This window comes from Heloderma suspectum, chromosome 1 (assembly GCF_057233095.1).
Source record: "Heloderma suspectum isolate Gila_16-S chromosome 1, 16-S_ref, whole genome shotgun sequence".
Classification (NCBI taxonomy): domain Eukaryota; kingdom Metazoa; phylum Chordata; class Lepidosauria; order Squamata; family Helodermatidae; genus Heloderma; species Heloderma suspectum.
In genome coordinates this window covers 273,125,310-273,149,726 of record NC_139458.1, presented here as the reverse complement: position 1 = coordinate 273,149,726, position 24,417 = coordinate 273,125,310, and the positions used below count along the sequence as shown (strand labels likewise).

At 42.9% G+C, this 24,417-nt stretch overlaps 1 protein-coding gene across 3 annotated transcripts in view; it reads left to right on the top strand.

Annotated features, from left to right (window-relative positions):
* The window catches only part of GREB1 (growth regulating estrogen receptor binding 1), an 86,663-nt gene extending 64,983 nt beyond the window's left edge, over window positions 1-21,680 (top strand). Inside the window, exons 19-31 of one of the 3 annotated variants that reach the window (XR_014787195.1) lie at window positions 1,924-2,489; window positions 4,684-4,786; window positions 5,698-5,856; window positions 7,756-7,898; window positions 12,618-12,779; window positions 14,278-14,482; window positions 15,047-15,221; window positions 15,319-15,537; window positions 16,530-16,665; window positions 17,795-17,995; window positions 18,294-18,432; window positions 20,395-21,267; window positions 21,314-21,679. Coding sequence is in view for 2 of the 3 variants with exons in the window: in XM_084830838.1 (XP_084686964.1) it covers window positions 1,924-2,489; window positions 4,684-4,786; window positions 5,698-5,856; window positions 7,756-7,898; window positions 12,618-12,779; window positions 14,278-14,482; window positions 15,047-15,221; window positions 15,319-15,537; window positions 16,530-16,665; window positions 17,795-17,995; window positions 18,294-18,432; window positions 20,395-20,558 (2,372 nt within the window). In the remaining variant the exon portion in view is untranslated. Of the gene's footprint in view, window positions 1-1,923; window positions 2,490-4,683; window positions 4,787-5,697; window positions 5,857-7,755; window positions 7,899-12,617; window positions 12,780-14,277; window positions 14,483-15,046; window positions 15,222-15,318; window positions 15,538-16,529; window positions 16,666-17,794; window positions 17,996-18,293; window positions 18,433-20,394 lie in introns of all 3 variants that reach the window. The other 2 variants (XM_084830838.1, XM_084830847.1) reach the window with 2 other exon arrangements.
* Window positions 21,681-24,417: the final 2,737 nt, after the last annotated feature.

The window sequence follows — 24,417 nt, the reverse complement described above, 5'->3', positions numbered from 1 at the left end:
GACTAGAACCCAGATCTCCAGACTCCCAGCCCAACACTCTAGCCACTACACCACACTGGCTCACATGTATTCACAAGCATAATGCATATTCCCATTCAAGAATTATCCCGATGTCGCAAAATGAGTGAGTTGTGAATGAGCGATCTCTCTCCCCACCTTGGAGCTGCCTCACATATGAAGTTGTCCTACGTGGACATAGTCATCATACAGGAAAACATGTACACTGACAACTGTGAACTACAGTGGGAGTGCATATTTTGCCAAAAGAACATGGATCAGGAAGCCACTGCATGCACCAGCTTCCGAACCTGCGTACTTGTGACAAAGTGAGCACTTGTGTCAGATTCCATAAGTAATGATGTACATACAGATCACAGAGATGGTGTACATACATAGCCACACATAGCCACACACATAGCCACTGTATGTACATAGAGATGATATACATACAGATGATGTACAGATCATCATGTACAGATGATGTACAGTCAGATGATGTACATGTGCATACGATGATGTACATACAGATACAGAGGTATAGATCATCATGTACAGATGATGTACAGTCAGATGATGTACATGTGCATACGATGATGTACATACAGATACAGAGGTATAGATCATCATGTACAGATGTACAGTCAGATGATGTACATGTGCATACGATGATGTACATACAGATACAGAGGTATAGATCATCATGTACAGATGATGTACAGTCAGATGATGTACATGTGCATACGATGATGTACATACAGATACAGAGGTATAGATCATCATGTACAGATGTACAGTCAGATGATGTACATGTGCATACGATGATGTACATACAGATACAGAGGTATAGATCATCATGTACAGATGATGTACAGTCAGATGATGTACATGTGCATACGATGATGTACATACAGATACAGAGGTATAGATCATCATGTACAGATGATGTACACACACACACTCTCTCTCTCTCTCCTTAGAAGAAAAATCATGCATGAAGTAGCCCTTGATCCCCTTTGTTCCAGAGCTCCCCACTATGGGTTTAAAATAAGCAATGACCCTCATTTCTTTTCTTGCCTCTGGGCAAAACATAGGGAACACTGGTAGCCGATCTATCTACATTTTTCATAGTTTTGGGGTGAATCTGTGCCACTGTTTTAGGGTGGTGATAGGAAGTGGGGTGAAACTGTGCTGAAGCCACTGCATGTTTGCTACCTGTCACACCACTCAATCTAGTTTTAGAATTCCTGCAGTCATGTGGGGAGCTGGAGGTTAGGCATCTGTTGAGGCAAACGGGTCAATCTAAATTCAGCGCTCACCTCTCACTGAGAAAGCAACATTTCAGCGCATTCGAAAGGGTTGCTTCATGTGCTGGCCTCAACCGTGAGCCGACGTTTCAGCTTTTTTTATTGCAGACAGATGGTGATGTGGGATGACACTCTTTGGTGGTGGTGATGGTGGGGGTGTGGGGAATATTGTGTCCTATAGTTGTCACTAACGATTTAGCACAGCACTGTAATACAGCGGCGGGGAACCTCTTTCATCCTGAGGGCTGAGTTCAGTTTCTGAGAAGCTCTCGGGGGGCCCATTCCAGTGATGGGCAGGGCCGGAGGCAAAGAAGGCATAGCCAAATGCCTAAACTACAAAAAAATATCAGCTTATTGTAGCTTAAAGCTCTTCCCGCCATTAACTAAGCCTTAGGAGAGGCATTTCAAACTTTCGGAAGGGCGGGGGGAAATCTGCCTGAAAGCCAGGAAACCACCAAATGATCAGTGGCTGGGGTAGAGGGGGTGGGACCATGGGAAGGGGGCATAGCCTTCTGGGGAACCCTAGAGGGCCAGATTGGGACCCCAGGGGGTCGGATTGGGACCCCAGGCCCGAGGTTCCCCACCCTTGCTCTGATTAAAACCTAGATTTTGTTCGTAGGCACTGTGTTCTGTGGCGAAACATCTCCTCCTTTGGCAACCGCAGGGGAGGTAGGAAAGTCATCCCATCAGGTACTAAGCAGCACTACTGAAGACAGTGTGAACAACACTGAAAAGCAAGGACTGAAACTGGACAAAGATTTGAAGTTGACTGCGAAAACCGCTCAGGCTTCCATCACTTCCTCGTTGCCGTCCCCTTTCTCGTCTTCCTCTGCCTCTTCTGCACCCACCCACAGCGCTTTTGTCCTGCAGGCATCTCAGTGCTCCATGACAAAAGCATCCCAGCAGCCCCCCATAGTTTACCTGCCTAAACTGGTGTATGATATTGTGACCTCTGCAGACAGCACGGGGCTTCCTAAGTCCTCGTCCCTCTTGCCTTATCATTCGGTCATGTGGGCAAGTTCTTTCCGCCCTCTCCTGAGTAAAATGATGACCTGCACAGAGCAGTCTCTATATTATCGCCAGTGGATGCTCCCCAAGCCAACCCATATGGACTACAGCAATAGGAATGAAGGCAGGATGGACACCTTCCACCCAAGGAGGCTGCTGCTGAGTGGGCCGCCACAGGTATGCCAGAAGAGCACGGTGATTATTCTTAATGATTTTGTGTTAATTAATTTTGCCTCACCCTCTCATAAAAATAATGTAAGGATTGCCTTTCTGCATTAGACTGAAGGTCTCATCTAGAGCAGCATTCTGTTTTTCCCACTGGCAATGCTAATGCTTGGAAATTTGCAAGGAGGGCATGATAGGTACATAAAAAAGGTAAAGGTGTCCCCAACCAGTCATGTCCGACTCTAGGGTGCGGTGCTCATCCCCGTTTCTAAGCCGAAGAGCCAGCACTGTCCGAAGACGCTTCCGTGGTCATGTGGCCGGCATGACTAAACACCGAGGTGCACGGAATGCTGTTACCTTTCCCACCAAGGTGGTACCTATTTATCTACTTGCAATTTCTTGCTTTCGAACTGCTAGGTTGGCAGAAGCTGGGACTGAAGACGGGAGCTCACTCCGTCACGTGGCACTCGGGTCTCGAACTGCTGTCCTGCCCTCCTTCCAGTCTGCAGTTCAGTGTCTTAACCACTAAGCCACCGCGGCCCCATGATAGGTACATAGGACGCTGCCAAACACTGAGTCAGTCCCTCTAAACCAGTATTGTTGACACTGACTGTCAGCGGCTCCCTAGGGTTTCAGGCAAGATTCTTTCCTAACCCTTCCTGGAAAAGCCAGGAATTAAACCTTACCTGCATGCAAACACAGGTGCTCTTCCACTGAGCTCTGGCCCTTCCTCACAGAGACAGCTATCCTTTCTTCATGTTCACAGCATCTAGTAATCGGGGTGACATCTGAATATGGAAGTTCCATTTCAGCAATTATGGCTCATCTATGAGCTATCATTCATGAATTGCCTTTATCTCCCTCTCCCACCTGCAATTCCATCTAAGGTAGCAGCCATCACAACACCTTGCAGCAGTTCCATGAACTCAAGACCACCCTGCTTTCTTTCATTTTTCTTGAACTGTTTGCCAATCGAAACTTAAGAAGCAATGTTGCCCACAGATTAGCTTTTGTGGACCTGCAGACTCAGGTCATGTACATAATTTTAGAACAATCCCTTACAAAATTTCTCTGGGTGTCTTTCCTCTGGAAATGCATTCTGATAGTAGCCAACCCCGATCTCTCTGGATGCTCACAAATAGGGCCTGTGGGTGATGGCCATCCCTTACTCTTCTCTTCCTTTTATTTTATTTTATTTTGTTTGTTTGTTTGTTTATTTATTTACTGCATTTTTTCCTCTTGCAAGGAACCCAAGGTGGCTTACATTAGCCTCCTCCATTTTATCCTCACAACAACCCTGTGAGGTGGGTTGGGCTGAAAGTCTGTGACTGGCCCAAAGTCACCCAGTGAGCTTCCATGGCCGAGTGGGGATTAGAACCCGGATCTCCCAGCTCCTAGTCCAACACTGTTGCCACTACACCACACTGGCTCTCATTCCTTTTAGGAATCTTGTAACATTAAATAACTTGAGAATTGGAATGGAAAGCAGATAATGTATTAGTATCACAATGCTATGAAAACCTTATTCAAACATTTAGGTCCCTGAAATGACTCCTCCCATTCTCCCTTTATGCCTAGAACTGCCTCCCAGAATGCCCCAGTGTGTCCCTGATTTCCTTTGAGTCTCTCCTCAAAACTAACCTATCCTGGGAATCCCTGGGATTATCCCCCAGTCCCTATACCTTATTGTCACTAAGCCATGGCATGTGTAATTGAAATAATCATATGTATGTCCCCTGCTTACCCATGCCTCCATTTTCCCTTTCCTCTGCTGTTTCTCTGTGTCTGTTCAGATGTAAGCCCTTTGGGGTAGAGACCTGTCATACCTATTTTTTTTTAAAGCATTATGTATATAGATGGGAATAACAACAACAATAATATAGGGACGCTGTCTCAAAGAGGATAATTGGCAGTCTAAACCAGTGATGTTAACCTAATATGGCCTTGCATATTTCTGAAATAACCTTTTCAGGACAGTAGTAAGAATAAAGAGCAACTGTGAGTACCGGGAATGAAAATGTAGAATGATTGTCACATTTTTTAATATTATCAGTGGTATATATATATATATATATATATATATCTTAATAATAATAATAATACGACAACTTTGATTTAGGCTGTACTGGTCATTTAAATTTCAGGTATCCAAAACATAATACTTAAATCAAAGAGCTGTTTAAGTTTCTGATATGTATATTTACAGATAGGAAAGACAGGTGCCTATTTGCAGTTCCTGAGTATCTTGTCTAGAATGCTGATTCGACTGACAGAAGTGGATGTTTATGATGAAGAGGAAATCAACACTGGTATGTTCTTTAGGTAGAAACCTCTGCTTTGGGGAACTATCTATGATTAACTTGTTGATTAGAAGCTGACTATTACTGATGTACTCTTAATTCCACATGTTCATTTATTTCAGTTTTTTCTTAATAGAGCCCCTTTACAGTCTTCTTTAAATCCTTATTTCATAGTTTATCTTCTTACTAAATGCTTGTTTTTACTTTCCACTTTGAGCTGTTGGCCATTCTTAGTCATAATGATTGGGTACATCTTGGTTTCTTTGCTGGATAGTTGGCATCAGCAGTATCATTTTTGAGGCACTAGGAGAGATCTGACATTTATTTTCTGTGTCATTTGAAAGCTCAAAGCTTTTCAGCGTGGCTGAAAAGGAATCTCAAGGCCCAAATAGGGAGTCAAACCTTATTAGAACAGCATGAGAAAAGATGCCTTCCCATGAACTACCAAGAAGGCTCTCCAATGCTTGGGAGGCTTCCAGTCACACTTGTACAATATTTTGCAGATCTGATGGATCCTAATTTCTACCACCTTCCCGTTTCATTGTTACTGCAGAAATGATATGTACACCAAAGCTTGAGGCTATAAGACAACTTTCTCCACTCTGGTTATCTCCAGATTGGTTGGACTAGAACTCCCATTGTACCCAGCCAGGGCCTCATTTATTCATCTTCATCCAACCCAATGTCAAGCTCAGGCAATCATTCAAGGATAACAAGGACTTCCTTCCTTCCCTCCTTCCTTCTGCATTGAATAATTAATTATATTTAATTAATTCCTGATTTTTTGTGTACAGAAAAGAATCTAATAGTGTGCATAGGATGAGTTTGTTTCCAGTGATTACATGTGAAACCCAGCCTACTGCCCCATCATCTTATGTGTTCATATTTTGTCAACTTTCTCTTTCTTATTGATGTTACAGATCTCAAAGAAGAATCAGAGCAATATTATCACCAGCCAGGGGATGCATGGCCTGATCTAGAAACATTTAAAAAAATGTCTTTTGATTACACTATCCATGATCCAAAATATGAAGATGCAAGTCTCATTTGTTCAAGGATCCAGAAAATGAAAAGTGAAGGTCAGGATGTTTGTTCATTTATTTATTTGAACAAGAAAGGGATCTATTTGTGTGTTCCATACAATAAAGCAATGCAATTAGAATTATCTTTGTACGGCTGCTGGCTTTTACTTTGGGTTTTAATCTGGTTTTATTCTATTTTAACTTTTAAAGTTTTTTGTATTATGCTTAATTTTGTTACTGTATTTTATTGTTTTAAGTCTTGTTTCGTGAACTGCCTAGAGAGCTTTGGCAATTGGGCAGTATAGAAATGTAATAAAATATGTAAATATATTACATGAAATTGCTCAGAATCTGGAGAAGAAATTTGGAGGGAAATGGTGTTCCATTTGGAATACAGACCATCATTATGAGCTGAACAAATCTTTATTCTGAATCAACCAATTTTGATCTTCAGTGAGATCTCTAAACTATAGCTAGGAACGTTGGAGAAATCTGTTTGGGGGTAGAGTTCAACGTGTTTTCCTATGCTCAGCCCCCCTGACTTAATTTTTGTTCCCACTGCGGCGCCCGATCCAGTTTGTGGCAAGTTGAGCCAGTTTGTGGATTTTCTGGGAATATTGTCCATTTGGGGGGAGGGAAGGTTCTGCAATTAATGCAAATTTCTGAGCCAATTTTGCGCAAATTATGGCTGATTTTGCACAAATTACAGAAATGACTGCCGGATTTGTGTACTTTGTGCAAATTCGGCCATAATTTGCTCAAATTGCCTAGACATTTGTGCAAATTGCAGACCCTTCCAAAAATGCACAAAAAAGTTCCCGGAGTTCAGGAAACAGCACGCAGCTCAGCTTGCAGGCACAAAGCGAGTCCTACACACTGTGGAACTCTGTCAAGCCAAAAAATAACTGGATTTCCCAGGGATAGAATCCCTTCCTATAGCTACTTCCCCTATCCATTCCTCTTTGACCCCCATAGTCACACAACTCATAGGAGCTTCTGCTCACTGTCACAACCCCCGTTTCTCAAGTTCTGCCTTTCAATTCCTCCAGTTTGCAGTGTGCAGCTGGAGCTAAGAAAGGAGAGAGCAATTGCAAGTCTGAAACAACCAAAAGTTACACTCGAATTGCTTGTGAAAAGCATGTGGCTGCTGAACTGTGATTTGGACACATACGTTATAATGTGAATAAAAATGCATCAGTCATCTAGTAACTCCTTCTAGAACGGGAGGGCAACTTGCATCCTTCCAGATGTTTTGGCCTACAACTTCCTCATACCTCACCATTGGCTATGCTGCTAGGGCTGGTGGGAGTTGTAGGCTAAAATATCTGGAGGGCTACAAGTTGCTCACCCCTGTTCTAGAAGTATGCTCTGAGGAGCACTTAGCAACACCACTAGAGGGAGCAAGTGAATTCTGATATTCTGTAAGAAATTCTATAATTTCCATATAATGGCAATGTTATTTTAATAGCAATTTTTAGCATGTGGAGAGCACTTTAAAGTGTTAAAAGCACTTCACACACATTGTCTCACTGGTTAATTTTAAAAGTGGATTAAAATGAAAAAAACCTGCAAGTTAAAATACTGTAAGTAGAGCAGCTGGGAAAACAGTCTCAAAATGTTGATGGAGATAGAAATGTTACATATATATCTATATATCTATACACACACACACACACACACATATATACACACACACGTATATATATATATATATATAGAGAGAGAGAGAGAGAGAGAAACTTGATATATTGTATACACACACACACACACATACACACACACACAAATAGGGCAATAGTAACTAACTTGTCTCCCATGATGCAAACCACTTTTGGGGGACCCCATTTTGATTGCAACCGGCATAGTTTTGCAGGGAGACGATTAGCAAGGGTGAGTTCATCCCTTTGTCCTGACTAGTGTGTAGGTAACTGATTCAGTCAAAATATATTTGTACAGATAGATCAACAAACAGAAAACAAGAGGACTTTTATATGCGCCGTCAGACGACTCGGATGAGGTTAAGCAAATATGCTGCTTACAACACTTATCATCACTGCGAACAGTGTCATCAGTATATGGGCTTTAACCCCAGGTACCAGGTAAGACTGATATAAGCCATAAAAACAAGTCCCAATGCAGCCAAAAACACCGAAGCATACATCAGCTAAAATGGGCTAGGCGAAACATTCCACACAGTGCTATGCACTGTGCAAAATCCATGTTGAGCAGTCTGGGGCCCATGCAGGCTGCAATTCTCTACCCACTTACCTCAGAGTATGCCCCATTGAACTCAAGTGGACTTAATTCTGAGTGTGCATATATAGGATTGTGACTTTTAAACGTTTAAAATACCTTTCACAGGCACAAAGGCCCCTGAAAGGCCCCTTAGAGATGACCTGAAAACAAAAAAGGACACATATAGGAAGTGGAAAGAAGGCCAAGTAACAAAGGAAGAGTACAGGCAGGTAGCACAGAATTGCAGGGATGGCGTCAGGAAGGCTAAAGCTGAGAATGAGCTGAGGTTAGCGGGGGATGCTAAAAACAACAAAAAGGCTTTCTTCAGCTACGTGCATAGTAAAAGGCAGAGGAAAGAAATGGTGGTTCAGCTATTAAATAAGGATGGCAAAACGATAACAGATGATAAAGAAAAGGCAGAGGTGCTCAATTTCTACTTGGGCTCAGTCTTCTCCCAAAAGAGGGTCTATGACCCCCTGGGCAAAGGCGAAGTACAGGCTGAAGGGGCAGGATTGCAGCTTGAGATGGACAGGCGGTCAAGGAAGACCTAATTACTTTGAATGAGTTCAAATCTCCAGGGCAGATGAACTGCATCCTAAAGTAATAAAGGAACTGGCAGAAGAACTCTCAGAACCGCTGTCTATTCTCTTTGAGAAATCACGGAGGTCAGGTGAAGTGTCAGATGACTGGAGGAGGGCTAATGTTGTCCCTATCTTCAAAAAGGGCACAAAGGAGGAACCTGGGAACTACAGTCTGACATCAATCCCTGGGAAAATTCTGGAGCAGATTATAAAGCAATCCATCTGTAAACACCTTGAAAACAATGCAGTGATTACTCGAAGCCAACATGGATTTGTCAAGAACAAATCCTGCCAGACGAATCTGATCTCATTTTTTGATCAAGTAACCTCCCTTGTGGACCGTGGGAAAGCTGTAGACATAATATACCTCGACTTCAGCAAAGCTTTCGACAAAGTCCCCATGATATCCTGATGAGCAAACTAGCTCAAAGTGGGCTAGATGAAACAACGATCCGGTGGATCCACAGTTGGCTACAGAATCGGACTCAAAGAGTGCTTATCAATGGGACCTTCTCAAACTGAGGAGAGGCAATGAGTGGGGTACCGCAGGGCTCAGTCCTGGGCCCAGTGCTCTTCAATATTTTTATTAATGACTTGGAGGAGGAGATGCAGGGAATGCTGATCAAATTTGCAGTTGACACAAAATTGGGCAGGGTAGCTAATACTTTGGAAGACAGAAACAAAATTCAAAGTGATCCAGATAGACTGGAGCGCTGGGCAGAAAACCACAGAATGACATTTAATAGGGATAAATGCCAAGTTCTGCACATAGGAAAAAGAAACCAAATGCACAGTTACAAGATGGGGGATACGTGGCTCAACAACACTACAAACAAGAAGGATCTTGGAATTGTTGTCGATCCCAAGCTGAATATGAGCCAACAATGTGATGTGGCTGCAAAAAAGACAAATCTATTAATAGAAGCATAGCTTCCAAATCCCAGGAAGTACCAGTTTCCCTCTACTCAGCACTGGTTAGGCCTCATCTGGAGTACTGTGTACAGTTCTGGGCACCACACTTTAAGAAAGATGCAGACAAACTGGAGAGGATTCAGAGGAGGGCAATGAAGATGATCAGGGGACTGGAAATAAAGCCGTATGAGGAGAGACTGAAGGAACTGGGCATGTTTAACCTTGAGAAGAGAAGACTGAGGGGAGATATGATAGCACTCTTCAAGTACTTGAAAGGGTGTCACAGAGAGGAAGGCCAGGATCTCTTCTCGATTATCCTAGAGTGCAGGACATGGAATCATGGGCTCAAGTTATAGGAAGCCAGATTCCAGCTGAACATCAGGAAAAACTTCCTGACTGTTAGAGCAATGTGACAATGGAACCAAGTACCTAGGGAGGTAGTAGGCTCTCCCACACTGGAGGCGTTCAAGATGAGGCTGGACAGCCATCTGTCAGGGATGCTGTGACTTGGATTCCTGCATTGAGCAGGGGGTTGGACTGGATGGCCTTGTAGGCCCCTTCCAACCCTACTATACTAGTCCATGATTCTATGAAAGCAGCTTACAGAAAAATATTCTCAACAAAAGAAAATAATGATAAAGCTCCAAATAGTAATCATAAACATATAATAACAGCAGTAATAAAATAGTCTCTGATTGCTCCAAAACATAATAGAATACAGTCAGTTTAGGCTGGTGGCTCTGATTTTGGTGGGGCCTTAAATCCATTCTGGGTTGCAGCCAGGACTAGCCAGAACTCTAAAGGAGCTATCCAAGGTGATGAACCCTATCCCCCAAATATTTTTAGTACCTTGAATAGCTCCTTTGGAGTTCTGGCTGGTTCTGACTGAAACCCAGAGTGGATTGAGAGCCCCACTGAAATTGGAGGCACCAGCCTTCACTGAATACAGTATACTTCAGAAACAGTCCAGAAAACAGAAAGTTTCTAAATAAGTGCTCTTTACTTCATTCCTTCTGATAGGAGGAAACATGGTGTCCATGCATGCCAATCAGTAAGGGAATGATATGGGGCTGCCCCAAGGACAAGATAGGGGTTTCTGCTTACTTGGGGCATCCCCCAGGCATGTAGAGAGATGTGATTGTATATATATATATAAAAAAGGAGGGCTGGACCTGTACAAACATGGGAAATAGTTAAAAGCCCTGACAGTGATGAAAGCAAAGTCAGGGGGAGGGGGGAACCAGGGGGGAGGATTTCTCTAGCCCCCCATTGAACAAAGAGAAAAGGGAGTAGGAAATAGGCCAGTTTCTTCTCCTCTCCCACATCAACAAGCATGGGGAGAGTGATCCCCCCATCCCAAATATTGTACCATTCAGGCTGGGGCTGACTGGAGGAATTTGATACACACCCAACTCCAGAATCTTCCTTCCTCTATAGTACTATAGTGCTATAGTACTATAATGCTGATGCTTTTGACTGACAGTATAACATGAGGATGTTTAAACATCTTCCTCCTGCTGTACCACTCAGGTTGGGGTTGCCCCCACTATCCTCTCCCCCACAGCAGTCACTTTTGGGGAGAAGGGTGATTGAGCCCCCTGCAGGCCCTCTGAAGACCAGCAAGGCACTTGTGCCAAGTCCAACTAAGAAGGCTCTGCTCCTTGCCATAGAATTATGGCTCCACTTAACACGTTGAGGGAAGGAAGAGCAAAGCCCCTAGATTATGATTTCTACAGGGCGTGCGTGTGTGTGCATTCCTCACAATCTGACACAAATTCGAGCAGTTCCATGGCACATTAAACAACATGTGAAAATAACTGGATTGCAGCCTCAAACTGTTAGAAAGAATGTATTTTTTCTTGTTTGTTTTTGTGGGTCGGGTTTTCCCCCCTTTTTCTTTTTGTACATTTTTATTCTGCCATTCCTCAGAGGAACTTGGGTCAGCCAACAGATATGGTCCTCTTCCACCCCACCCCATTTTATCTTGACAAGAGCCCAGTGGTGCAGTTAGGTAATTTTAGATCCTGGACCTATTGATCCCATGGGGTGGGGTACCTCTCACTTACGTCAGAATGTGGCAAGCTAGCCCTGCTGCATTTCAGGGGCCGTTCTGCTGATTCTGCTGAGTGGGGCCCCGGACGTTTGCCCCCAAATCACGTCCTGATGGCACCACTGCAACAACCCTTTTCAGGAAGATACAATGAGAGATAATGGCTGGCACAAGGGTTTTTTCCACACAAGGCATTTATCATGCACACATCATTCCCTGCTCGTGGTTGTTTATGGGTTCTTTAGATGATGACATGACCCTCCAGTTCCACTTCTGTGTCTAACCAGCACTTTCTGCAAGTTTTTTTAGAGCAGGGAAAATGCAGTTTAATTGGGAAAGCAAAAGAAAACACAGTTGCCTCTTGCACTATTCTGCGCTACCACAGTGCCACCTACAGGTTATGTAGCAGCAAAGCAGAAGAGGAAATGCACTTGGTGTGGTGCTAGGATCTCAGTTCTGTGATGAAACTGAAAGTAGATATAGTGGATTTACAGCCAGTTAACAGCCTCATGTAGAAAAGCGCTGTGTCACCCAGTGAGCTTGATGATTACGCATGGATTGGAGGCCAGATCTCACCAGTGCTAATCCAACGCTCACTGCACTAGCTATGCAAAGACTAGCTAAGATCCAACTTTTGACTCTGGAGCTGGAACACTAATTCTGTTCAATGCACAACTGAAACCAGCTCTAATCGAATTATTTTTTCAAAGCTTGTGGCAGAATAAGCAAAACCCGTATAAATATCAAGCAGAACATTTTCTGATGTTACTCTTGTCTTGCCGAGGGCAGCATTTTGTATCCATCACCACAAATAGGCACTGGCCTCTAAATAAATGGTCCCCTCTGGACCTATTAAGGCTGGTTCAGAGCTGGAGCATAATGTCTGTATTGATGAATGCATTTTGTTTGCAGGATGTGGTCTGTGCTCTTACCACTGTTGTAACAGCTACTAGACATGTATCAATATCACGGCTGGTAAAAGACAGCCAGAATGTACTGCCAGGTGACGCTGTTACCCTTTTCTCCTTCCTCCTCCTCAGCTTTACGAATCCACCTTGCACGCTTTTGCCTTCTCCTATTCTATGCTGGGGGAAGAGATTCAGCTGCACTTCATCATCCCAAAGTCCAAGGAGCACCATTTTGTCTTTAGCCATCCGGGAAGGCAGCTGGAGAGCATGAGGTTGCCTCTTGTCACAGAAAAGGTAGATAAATAACAGCACAAGGCATGTACAGATCAAGGTCAGGGCATGAATTACCTTCCGCAGTTTGGCTCTGCTTCCGGGTGGTGGTAAAATTCGATTGCTTTATTTCTGTGCTGTGCAGGAATACCTGTCTACAAATGACCCATATAGCTCTTTGGAATATGTCTTAGGTTGAGAGCTATCTATTTTCCCAGGCATTTGGCAGCACATGATAAGTTTTAATTGGTCCTGTATGTGTCTTCAGTTATGACTGACTGTCCAAAGTTGTTTTTAGTTACATGTTGTTTGTGTACATTGTCTGTGTGCTTTTATGTAAATGGCTTTTAAACTTTTTATATTGTATTTAATGTTTTAACTTCTGTAAACCACTCAGAGAGCTTCGACTATGGTATAGAAATGTAAATAAGAATAATAATAATGATGATGATGATGATGATGTCACCAAAGAAACAACAGTCTCCATATTTTTCTTAAACGTGCACGTTTTGCATTTATACTGTCATCAAATTTATATGGTGGTTGACACATGAAAATACAAAGGACAAAATGTTACTATTTAGGAGTGTTGCGTGCCAGCAGTCCCTGGAAGGAAAACTTATTTATGCTGGGTTATCTACCTTGAAAGTGCACTAATGGTAACTGTGGGCTAACTACATGCTCACGTTAAATGCGTAGGGTGTAGCTGATCCTAACTTCTTTTTTCCACTTTTGTGTAATTGCATGGGGCCCTGATCCAGATCAGGACAACTGTGCACAGGTGTGTGTGTGAGCGTGTGTGTGTAAAACCTTCCCACCCAGCCACCTCCCCACTAAATTCACACCCTGCCCCCCCTTTCGCACCCCATGCAGGGGCTAAAGAAAGGGGGAAAAAACCCTCCATTGGTACCAATTGAATTCTTCCCTTTCTTTCACCCCTGTGTGTGTGTGTGGGGGGGCACATTTTGTGGGGGGAAGCAGCTGCATGGGAAGGTTTAACCCTGCTACCCACTTGCGGTGGTCCTTATCCAGATGGGGGCCCTAACGCTAGCGTTTTTGAAAAGTTAGGATCAGCTACACGCTGTGCATTTAACACAGCATGTGGTTTAGCCCTGTATAGTTCCCGTAGTCAACAACTATTTTTATAGGATGGCCACCTTGAGGAGACCTCCGGTTGCACAACTCCGTTATAGCTCATTAAGTTGGTGCTTGTTTTGTGTTAATCATCTAGCACCAGCTTTCTTTCTGTTCTCACCATCTCAAACAGGACTGGTTGCAGCTACCACTCTGTTGTGAATTAATGATGTGATTGAGGCACTTTTTTTCTTTTTCAAAAAATTTCTTGTGCTTTTACTGTAAACTTTAGATAGAAGGCAAGCCATTCATCTTGGTGTAATTGTCAGAAGTATGTTGATTATAATGGAATCATGTCAATTCATTCATTTACTCCTTCACCCCCCCTCCCCCGTCTTTTTTGCTTATATTAATCACCATAATAACACATAGACTCTTTACTTCACAGAGCCAGGACTACATAAAAAGCCCTACTTTTACTCCCACAACTGGACGTCACGAACATGGACTTTTTAACCTTTACCATGCAATGGATGGGGCCAGCCATTTGCATGTCTTAGTAGTCAAAGAATATGAAATGGCAATATATAAAAAATATTGGCCCAATCACATAATGCTTGTTCTGCCAAGTATTTTCAACAGTGCTGGAGTGGGTAGGTATAAGGTGATGTAAATGATGCTAGGGTGCAAGCATTACTCAATTACTCAATTTAATTTAATTACTCAATTGGTCAAATAATTAACTAAAGCTTTGGTTGATTGGGTGTGGCAGTTTTGTCAGTGATGGCTGATTTCAAGTGGTGGGGCACACTTGTTTATTTGTTGGCTCCTTTGGTTGTGGTGAATTGCTGTATGGGAATGAAAACCAAAATATAAATGAGGAGGCTTCCTTGTAACTTAGAGCAGTACCTTTTGTGTATTAAATTGTAAATTATCTCACACTTCCTCCAGTGCATTAAAAAAAACACCCAAACACCTATGTTGAGGAGGTGTTGTTGTGTAAAAGTATTAGCATTTAATTGACTCATTAATTCATCAGTTAAAGGGCAGGTGATTAAACAATTAAACATTATTTCATTGGCTGATAACCCTAGAATGAAGTGAATTTGAATGTGGAGGAAGAGATATATTCATATAGCAAAAGACGTCTAGATAAAAAGAAGTTTGCAGTCCTCTCGATGTACAGTGTAAGGTTTGCTTCTTTGGTTTGCTTTTAGGTGCTGCTCATTTCCTAATAAAAGAGTTGTCTTACCATAATCTGGAACTTGAACGAAATCGGCAAGAGGAATTAGGGATTAAGCCCCAAGATATCTGGCCTTTCATTGTCATTTCTGATGACTCCTGTGTAATGTGGAACGCTGTTGAAATTGATTGTTCTGGTGACAGAAAAAGGTAAAGGGTCATTTCTTTGGGGGTGGAAGAGCCTTGTTGTTGTTGTTTTTAAAAAAACAATGATGTGATGTTGAACTATTTTCCCTAACTCTTGCAGTGAATACACGTGGACTGAAAGAAATATTTCCTTGAAGCAAATCCTGCAGCATGTCGAAGCCACTCCAAATGTCATCCACTATGCCTTGATTGGGATGAGGAAGTGGTCAAGTAAAACCAATCCTGGAGAAATCACGGAGCCATTCTCTTGTTGTCATGCTCATGACTTCATCATGCTGAATGTTGACCTGACTCAGAACGTGCAGTATAACCAGAACAGGTGAGCCAAGTCTGATGAAGCAGGCATTTGCCCGTGATAGCGCAAGCAAGTCACAATAGATATGCTAGTCTGTAAGGAGCTGTGAGATGCTGTGCAGTTTTAGGTCCAAACTGGACATGATGTTTAAAGCATCTTTGCATTTAATGTGCATGTTCCCCAAAGATGAAAATAGCAGGCCTTAGAGGAGCTGCTAATGATTCAGATCACAGCAGATGGGGAACTTTTCCTCTCCGGCTGCGGTCCTGTTGAAAATCACTCCACTGAAGCTGCTGTTTGCATTCAGAAGAAATCCCCCACTGGTCTAAAGCATTTAACATCATGGCTAGTTTGGCCCTTAGATTCATAGCAGCGCTGTCAGAACTTCGATTCTTGTTTTCTGTCATATCTTATGCTTGAACTGGTTTCATTGATGTGAGGGCTAAACTACAGATTATGTTAACTGTGTAGCATATTGCTGTGCCTGATCATTATATTTTCTCTAGTGTAACTGGGCACAGTCCCAATTTGAATTGGGACCAGTGGGCTCTGGTAGGGAGGATTAAACCATCCCCCCTGTTTCCCCCCCCCCAAATTCCACATGCATCCGGGGGGGGAGGGATTAAAAATAACCGAAGCCTCCATTGTCTCCAATGAATATTTTTTCTCTTTTTTTAACCCCCCTGAGAGGGTGGAATTCTGGGAAAAAAATGGGTGCGGGGAAGGTTTAATTCTCCCCTTCCAGAGTGCTTTGATCCTGATCTGAATTAAGACCACACCTAGTTACATTAGAGTAAAGCATGACACAAGCTTCAGGTTATGCAATTAGCATAATAAAGTGTAGTTTGACTCTCACTTGTCCTCTTTTCCATTGACATCAGTGCAGACGGTTTGGCCATACTCTTCGTGTTTATAGTATCTCCACCATTTTGTTTTCTGTGCAGTTTGAGAGATTTCAGCTAATGAATGAGCAGGAGCAGAATTTCTTAAATTTGGTGTTCCCCCTTTGCCAACAGATTTATGTGTGATGATGTAGACTTCAACCTGCGTGCCCACAGTGCAGGTCTCCTGATCTGTCGGTTCAATCGATTCAGCGTCATGAAGAAGCAAATTGCAGTGGGTGGGCAAAGGTCATTTCATATTAAGTCAAAGGTGAGCATTCAGAAACATGTTTGATGCTATTGGCAAAGTAATGCATTTGTGCATTCAGTGGCTTCTAAAGCTGAGCAATGAGGTAACCTGACATCGATGCTGTTTTTAGGGAGGGACTGTGTCCCTGAAAACCAGATCTTTTATTTACCCACAACATATTATTTACTTGGAGTGGAAGTGGAACTTCATGTGACACTAGACAGGGGTATGCCAGTGAAAATGGCAGCCTTGTGTCAAGTTCCCTCCGTTCTCTCCACAATGTTTAGTCAAAATTACCTGTGTTTTTTTCTCTGCCCTTGCTAGCAGCAGCCAATGATCTTGAGTGTGTGTATTAGGCTGGGGGTGGGGGACACACAACATGAGGAAACCTAACAACTGACTGAATACTATGGGGATAGGGGATGAGAACTCATGCAGGGCTGCTGTTTTTGGCAGTAACCCTGTGTTGAAGAGTCAGGTGGAATTCTATCCTTGGAATTCAGTTCCCATGACCTTCATGCAGAAAGCGCTCTTGTACAATTTGCCAGTTGTCTTTATGGAGGATTAAACAATAAAAGCAATTCTGCCAACTCTACCACTGATTTGTGGGAATGATTTGTGGGAAGTGAATGACTGGCCTGTTTAACTGATCTTATCTCAATTTGGGAAAGTCTGCAGGTGGTCTGCAGGTCCACAAAACATAAGAATGCTTTAGAACAAATTCATTGCTAATGCATTCATGACAGGGTGTGGTGTGAATGTAGGACTCGTCATTTCACTTTTCAGAAGATTTTTGTGTTCATTTAGGAATGAAAGGTCCAAAGGCCCTGACAACAGCAGTCATCCCAATATTTCATAGTGGCATTTAAGCTCCTCACATACGTTACTTCTGAATTTCGTCCTGGATATGCAAGCCAAATAGTTATGCAGGCTTTGGATGAATAATAATAATAGTAATCTGTAAGGACTGTAATCACCGAGTTTCCTCTCCCCCTTAACTAGTGATCCCGTATGGCTGTGAATTCTTCCTTTTTGTGTTGTCTCTGTTTTGAACCTTACCTCCAAATGAAATTCCATGTTAAGAACAACAGCAACATCGACAATAGCAATAACAATACATCTGTATCACATACGGACATTTTCCTTTTAGGTGGCCGATAATCCAGTTGCTATTGCCCCAGCTCAGTACATATGTGCCCCTGACAGCAAGCACACGTTCTTGGCGGCTCCTGCTCAGCTGCTGCTTGAAAAATACCTCCAGTACCATAGCCATCGTTTCTTCCCTCTCTCGCTGAAGAATTATAGCCATCCAGTGCTATCAGTGGACTGTTACCTTAATTTAGGATCACAGGTAATAAGCGTAGGTAATTATACATAATTTCAGGCTGCCTGGACCACATAGTGGCTCTGATCTGAGCTATCTGGTGGGGATCCAATGGTATCATACTGCTGACCGAACTGCTTCCATGAGCGGAGCCAGGAGAGTGGCGGTATCCATTTGCTCTCACAGGGTTCCATAAGAGTCCAGCAAAATCTGAAACAGTTGCAGATGTTACTCTGGACATAGTCATTTGAGAATGCTAACTTTCATTGTGTTCTGGATGGAGAGAAAAATAATTCCTGCCTTTCTTCCCCTCTATTGCAATCAGATCGCAGTTTGCTACGTCAGCTCGCGACCTCATTCTCTGAACGTTAGCTGCTCTGATATGATATTCAGTGGACTCCTGCTGTACCTCTGTGATTCCTTTGTTGTGGCCAGCTTCTTAAAGAAATTCCAGTTTCTGAAAGGTAAGAGAGAGTTGCTGACACAAAAAAAGACAGACAGACAGACAGACAGTCCCATCTATGTCTGTGTTCATCATGAGCTTTTCTACACAAGGCATTTATCGTGCACTCCTCATTCCATACTCATGGTTGATTATGGGTTCTTTAGACAACATTGTGACCCTCCAGTTTCACCTCTGTGTCTAACCAACACTTTCAGTGAGTTTTTTTAGAGCAGGGAAAATGCAGCATTTAATTGTGAAAGCGAAAGAAAGCGCAATTTCCTCTTGTGTATTTGAACTATTCTGCTATACCACAGTGCCACCTAGAGGTTATGTAGTGGAAAAGAAGGAAAGGAAACGCTCTTTGTGTAGTGCTCAGATCTCAGTTCTGTGACAAAACCAAAAATAGATGCAGCGGATTAACAGTGGATTAACAGCATCATGTAGAAAAGCTCCACATCTTTCCCCATTTTCAGCTATGCTGACTTGGCAACTTGTAGTTGTTTAAAATATCCTGATGTCATCAAATGCAGAGCTTGAATTTTTATGGTCCCTATCACTTCTAGTCACAACCTGGAAGATTGACATTGGATACAACCCTATCTATTCAGCCCAGTATTGTCTACTCTGACTGGCCGTGACTCTCTGTGGTCTCAGGCAGAAGTTTTTCCCATGATGATCCTTTTAAGTAGAGGTGCCAGGGAGTGAGTCTGGGCCCTTCTGCATACCAAGCATGTGCTCTCCCACTGAGCTATAGTCCCTTTACACTCTCCACATGCTCCTAAGTCTCCCTTTTTCATGAATAAGCCCTGATTCTTATCACACGTCTGCAGTGTTTTGGCTGCTTCTGCACGGTTAGGTCCCAAGCTACACTGTTAACATCTGCACCCTGGATCCGTATGGGTTGAGTAGATGGCCTGGTTACTTCCCACATGTAGTGTTGCATCTCCTGGAGTCTAGTGGCATCGGCAAGGGAAGTAACCACATCATCTGCTCACCCTCATACAGTCTACCCATTTCAGACATATTGCTAGTTACTGGACCTGACCACATAGTTATGGCAACTACACTGCAAAGGGGATATAACAACTACATTAAAGCTTATGAGAAAGAGAAGCCTTCCAGGAAGAGGGCACCATTCAGTGCAGGGCAGAGATATCTCCTGGGTAGAAGGAAACTGTTTAGCGCAAGCTAGGGAGTGACATCTTTTGCCAATACCTGCTCTGTAATGGTCAGCTGTCCAGTCTAGTTGCCAACAAGAACTTGAAGTGTTCCTAATACCTTACTTAACAGAGGGAGAGAGATTTAATAGAAGTAACTAAGAAATATGATTGGAACTCTGGCAGGGATGGGCAGATTTTCTGGTGAATTACCTTGTGCCTGCTGGCTATATTGCTGGGGGTTTTGCAAAGAATGCTGCACTAAGTGGCTTTTGCTCTTTGGGATAGCTCCTCCCCCCCAATTATTGGCCTGAAATGATTATTTAATTGAGAGCTGGGGTTTTAATCCTATGTTGCTACCTAGTTTGACCTTGTGGGTTATCTTGATGTTATTACAATGAGCAGGATCCAGTAGGGGTGGTGCATCTGCGGCCAGCTCCACCGGGCCCTGGTCTGCGCCCGGCCACAATATAGTGCTTCCAGGGGCAAGCCCCTAAGTGCATGAAAATGCTGGCTTCTGGAAGGGGCAGGTCACCCCGTTCCAGAAACCAGCGTTTTCACGCGCATTGCGGCTTGCCCGCAGAAGCACTACATCACGGCCGCGCACAGTAGTGGCTGCACGCAGACCTGGGCTGACAGAGTGGGGCACACACGGACCAGGACTGGCCATGCACGCACCACCCCTTTGGGATACTACCCATTGATTGTTTGTCTCTGTGTCTGTTTTACAGTTGTAAGCCACTTTAAGGCCAAAATCTTTGTTTGCAGGAAGTGATATATAAATGAAATAATGATGATGATGATAATGACGATAACCCCCACAGGTGCCACCTTATGTGTCATTTGCCAAGACAGGAACTCACTACGCCAGACTGTCGTCCGACTGGAACTGGAAGATGAGTGGCAATTCCGATTGAGAGACGAGTTCCAAACTGCCAATGCCAAAGAAGACAAGCCTCTGTTCTTTCTGACCGGACGACATATTTGATGGGAAATTATCAGAAGTGTTAACTTGGCATGGGAAGCTGGCTTCTTTCTAACCAAATAAAGAGTTGCCAATGCCATACAGAAAAGAAAAAGGACTGAAATGTTCAGAGGAAGACACAGAAGTGCTATTATGCAGGCACAAAATGTAGGCAATTTTGAAATATTTGTATTAAAGTTATATTTTATTTGACCAATTTATGTTTATAATTCCAAACATGGTTAGTAACTTTTATAATTTAATGAGCTTGAGGAAATGTTACAGTGGGGTGAGTAGGGGTGGGATTTGAGCTACTGCTTGAGTTGGTTGAACTGTCCCACCCACCTCCCTCGCTTCTTTTTGTTGTTGTATATATATTATACAAATTGTTTCAAAACTAAAGTCTTCTGGTATAGTTCAAAATGTAGAAGTAGTTCCTTCCTCCCAAGTTTTTGTTAACTTTAGAAGCCAGTATATAAAAAATGTTACATTCTTAGTATATTGCTACTGATTAGTAAAGATAGCTATGTGGAGCTGCTTTGTGCAGAGTGCTAAAGGCAAAATTCAGTGGGAAGTTGTTCAGGGCAAGCCCCATTTAAATGGATGGGGTGTGTGCACAAGCATGGTAGTGCACATTCATTTTGATGGGGTTTGCATGGGAGAACCTCCTGGTGACATATATTTCTATTCTAATGGAAACTGACTTTCCATTCTAGGGTGTAATCCTATGCATGTTTAGGGAGAAATAAGTTCTATAATTCCCAGCATTCCCCAGCCAGCCTTGCTGGCTGGGGAATGCTGGGAGTTGTAGGATTTTTTTCCACCTAAACATGCATAGGATTGTTCCTTTAACCTCACAACTGCTCTGCATAATTCTGAAGATGCAGAAATTTGTAAGATGTAGAAATGTAATTATAGTGACCTTTTCTGATTTACTGAGAACATTTGAAAGTCGATCTGATTTTTTTTTATTTTTTTTTAAAGCCTGAACATTTCAGTAGCTAAGGAGCCTAAATGAATGGGCGATTAGCTAAAGCAAGTGTTAACAGCAACAAAAAAATGTTTCAAAAACAGATGGCTTGTTGCACATCCTAAGACATCCTTAGGTTCGTTGTGCAAATAAAAACAAAAACAACCCTAAGATGCATTTAGTTCTCTGACTTCAATGCTTCCTCATACAATGGTCATAAAAACGTAAGAAAAGACCTGCTGGATTGGACCAAAGACCTAACTTGTCCAGCATTGTGTTCCCACACAATAACCAGCCAAAAGCCCAGGGCAGGGGTGTAGAATCTCTTTCAGCCCAGGGGCTGAATTCCATTTTAGAGAGGCTCTTGGGGGGCCGAAGGCAAAAGGGGCATTGCCAAAAATACCAAAAGGACTAGATGATTTTAACTTAAAAGCTCTTAAGCCTCGGGAGAGGCCTTTCAACCTTTTAGAATGGGTGGAAAACTGCACAAAAGCCAGGAAAACACCAAATGATTAGGGGGTGGGGGTGGGGAGGGGGGGGTAAGGGAAAGAGTGGCATGGCCTTCTGGGGAACTTAGGAGGGCTGGATTGGGACCCTTAGCCTGAAGTTCTGCACCTCTGGCCTAGGGGAAGCCCACAAGCAGGTCCCTTGTTTTGAGTCTTGGAAGGCAAAGAGAAGTCCAGGTTTCTTTTTCCAGGAATACAGAAAGATTGAAGGTAGCCATATTGGTCCATTAGGAAAGCAGTTCAGAAGTAACAATGATGTAGTGCCTTAATCATGGCCAGCTAAAATGACACGAGGTAATGGACAAGCTTTCAAATATCCCACAATTCTTCTTTAGCTGGATGTTAAAATTAAAAAAATAAGGATAGATGTAATGAAATTTAAGCAGTGCTGGATGATGCAAAATGGATTGCACATTGCACCAAGAGCTGCTGCGGGGATGGGCAACTTTGGGAGTGCCAGGGGCCAATTTCTACTCCCTGGAAACCCCTAAGCCACTACATGTGCACTTGCATAAGGCTCACATCTGTTAGATATCAAGGTCTGGCCCAGACCTTTTGAACCTGTCTGTTTTTTTCTGCTACAACTGTTATAGAATTCAATTAACCAAAAGCCTTTCAGTTTAACATGTTGTGTTAAGGGCTTTCCATGATCACTCAGATTCCAAAATGCCAACAAATTGCGGCTGTTAAGCATCACGCCCTTAAGAGACATGATATTTATTCAATGTCCATATGGTATGGTATTCCATGCTGTGGCTAGTTCATGCTTCACCACTACCTTGGAGCTGCATGGCTGTCAGTGGCAGAGTGGTGGACCGAAGCCCCAGATTTGTCTGTTCGCTGGAACAAACATGGAGTCTATGGCACTGAAGCTATCATTCCACATTGCAAGTTCCCAACTGTCAACCAATGCCATCCACACAGAGCTGGAAGGGACCTTGAAGATCATCCAGCCCAGTTTTCTGCCACAGGCAAAGCAAGGAGTTGATGGTGGGTCTGTTCTGCATCTATTCTTTTGGTGTAATGATATATACACCTCTGTGTCTTCCTAATGTATTGATTAAGGGTGCAGGAGGCAGTGTTGACTGCTCCGGTGTTCACCATAGGTAGTTAATAGCAACAGACTCATGTATGGGTTGACTCACACGAATGTTTATGGGTGATGACACTTCCACCTCAAAAATCGTCATGTTGAAGTCTAATGACTCGCTTCCATTTGAGACTTAAACTTGATCCTTGAGCCTGCCACCCTGTCATAACCAAAGTATGAACACTCAAGGGTAAGGGGATACTGAGGACCAGTACTCACAAAATTCCACTACTTGTGGTGGGGTGAAACTATCTCCATGTAGTAGATACTCCATACCGTAAACGTGTTTCATGTGCACTTTCTTGCCACCTAGATCAGCTTCTATGATGCCATTTGTCTTGATGCTCCTCCTGATTTTGGTTATTTGAATTATGAAAATGTGCAGATTTTGTTTTTGAAATGGTCTGTTGAACACTATTTGAACCTCCCCCACAGCCAAATCTTAAGTGTTCTTGAATGTTAAAGCAATAACATACATTCGCAGCAGACCAAAACGGTATTTCTATATCTTGCCCTGACCCCCCCACCCCCAAATCTAAGTTTGAACAATTCTCTTGAGAATTCCTCCCACCCCACCACATTTGTTTCATTTGTAGCAGAAATTCAAAACAGCTCTGCATGGCTGTACCAAGGTATTTCATTGTGTTTTCAAATTTTTCTCTAAAATATAAGCATGTTCTAGTTATGATCAAATACTGAACATCACGTAGATATATTTACTCATTATATATTCAGCACTGACTCTAGGAATCAGCTTGTACTAGCTTGCTATAAATAGTAAGGGTAGTTATATAACTTGATGGAAAGATTTTGTATCCTTTACACATGGAACAACAGATGTATCAATAAGGATTAGTGCACCCGTTTGCATTATATTTGCGTGAGTTCTAATTATGGGACTGAGTTGAAGGAGAAAGATGTGTATCAGAACAGATCAAAGTGGTAGATTTAATCTGAATTTGTGAAAAACTGAGAATCACAGTGGGGGATGTTTCAGTGACTAGAGCTATATGATCCAGTTAAAAATAATTCTAGCTCTGATTATGCCAAGCATACTTAAAAGGAATCGTAGACACAGCCCTGTTCTTGTTCAAATCAACAGTCATATTCCCTCTCTTAGCGAAGGGATTATTCTGCCCATGGTTGCACTGGAGCCAACATGGAGGAGAAGACATGCTAAAAAAGAATCATTGCCTTTCCGCTTGCAGAAAAATATTGGGAGGTTGGAATGAGCTGTCTCCCACCCACCCCACCAAGGCAGGAAAGACCAAGGGCTGTGCATGCACACAGCTGCCAAAAAACTGGCTGCAGAGAGTA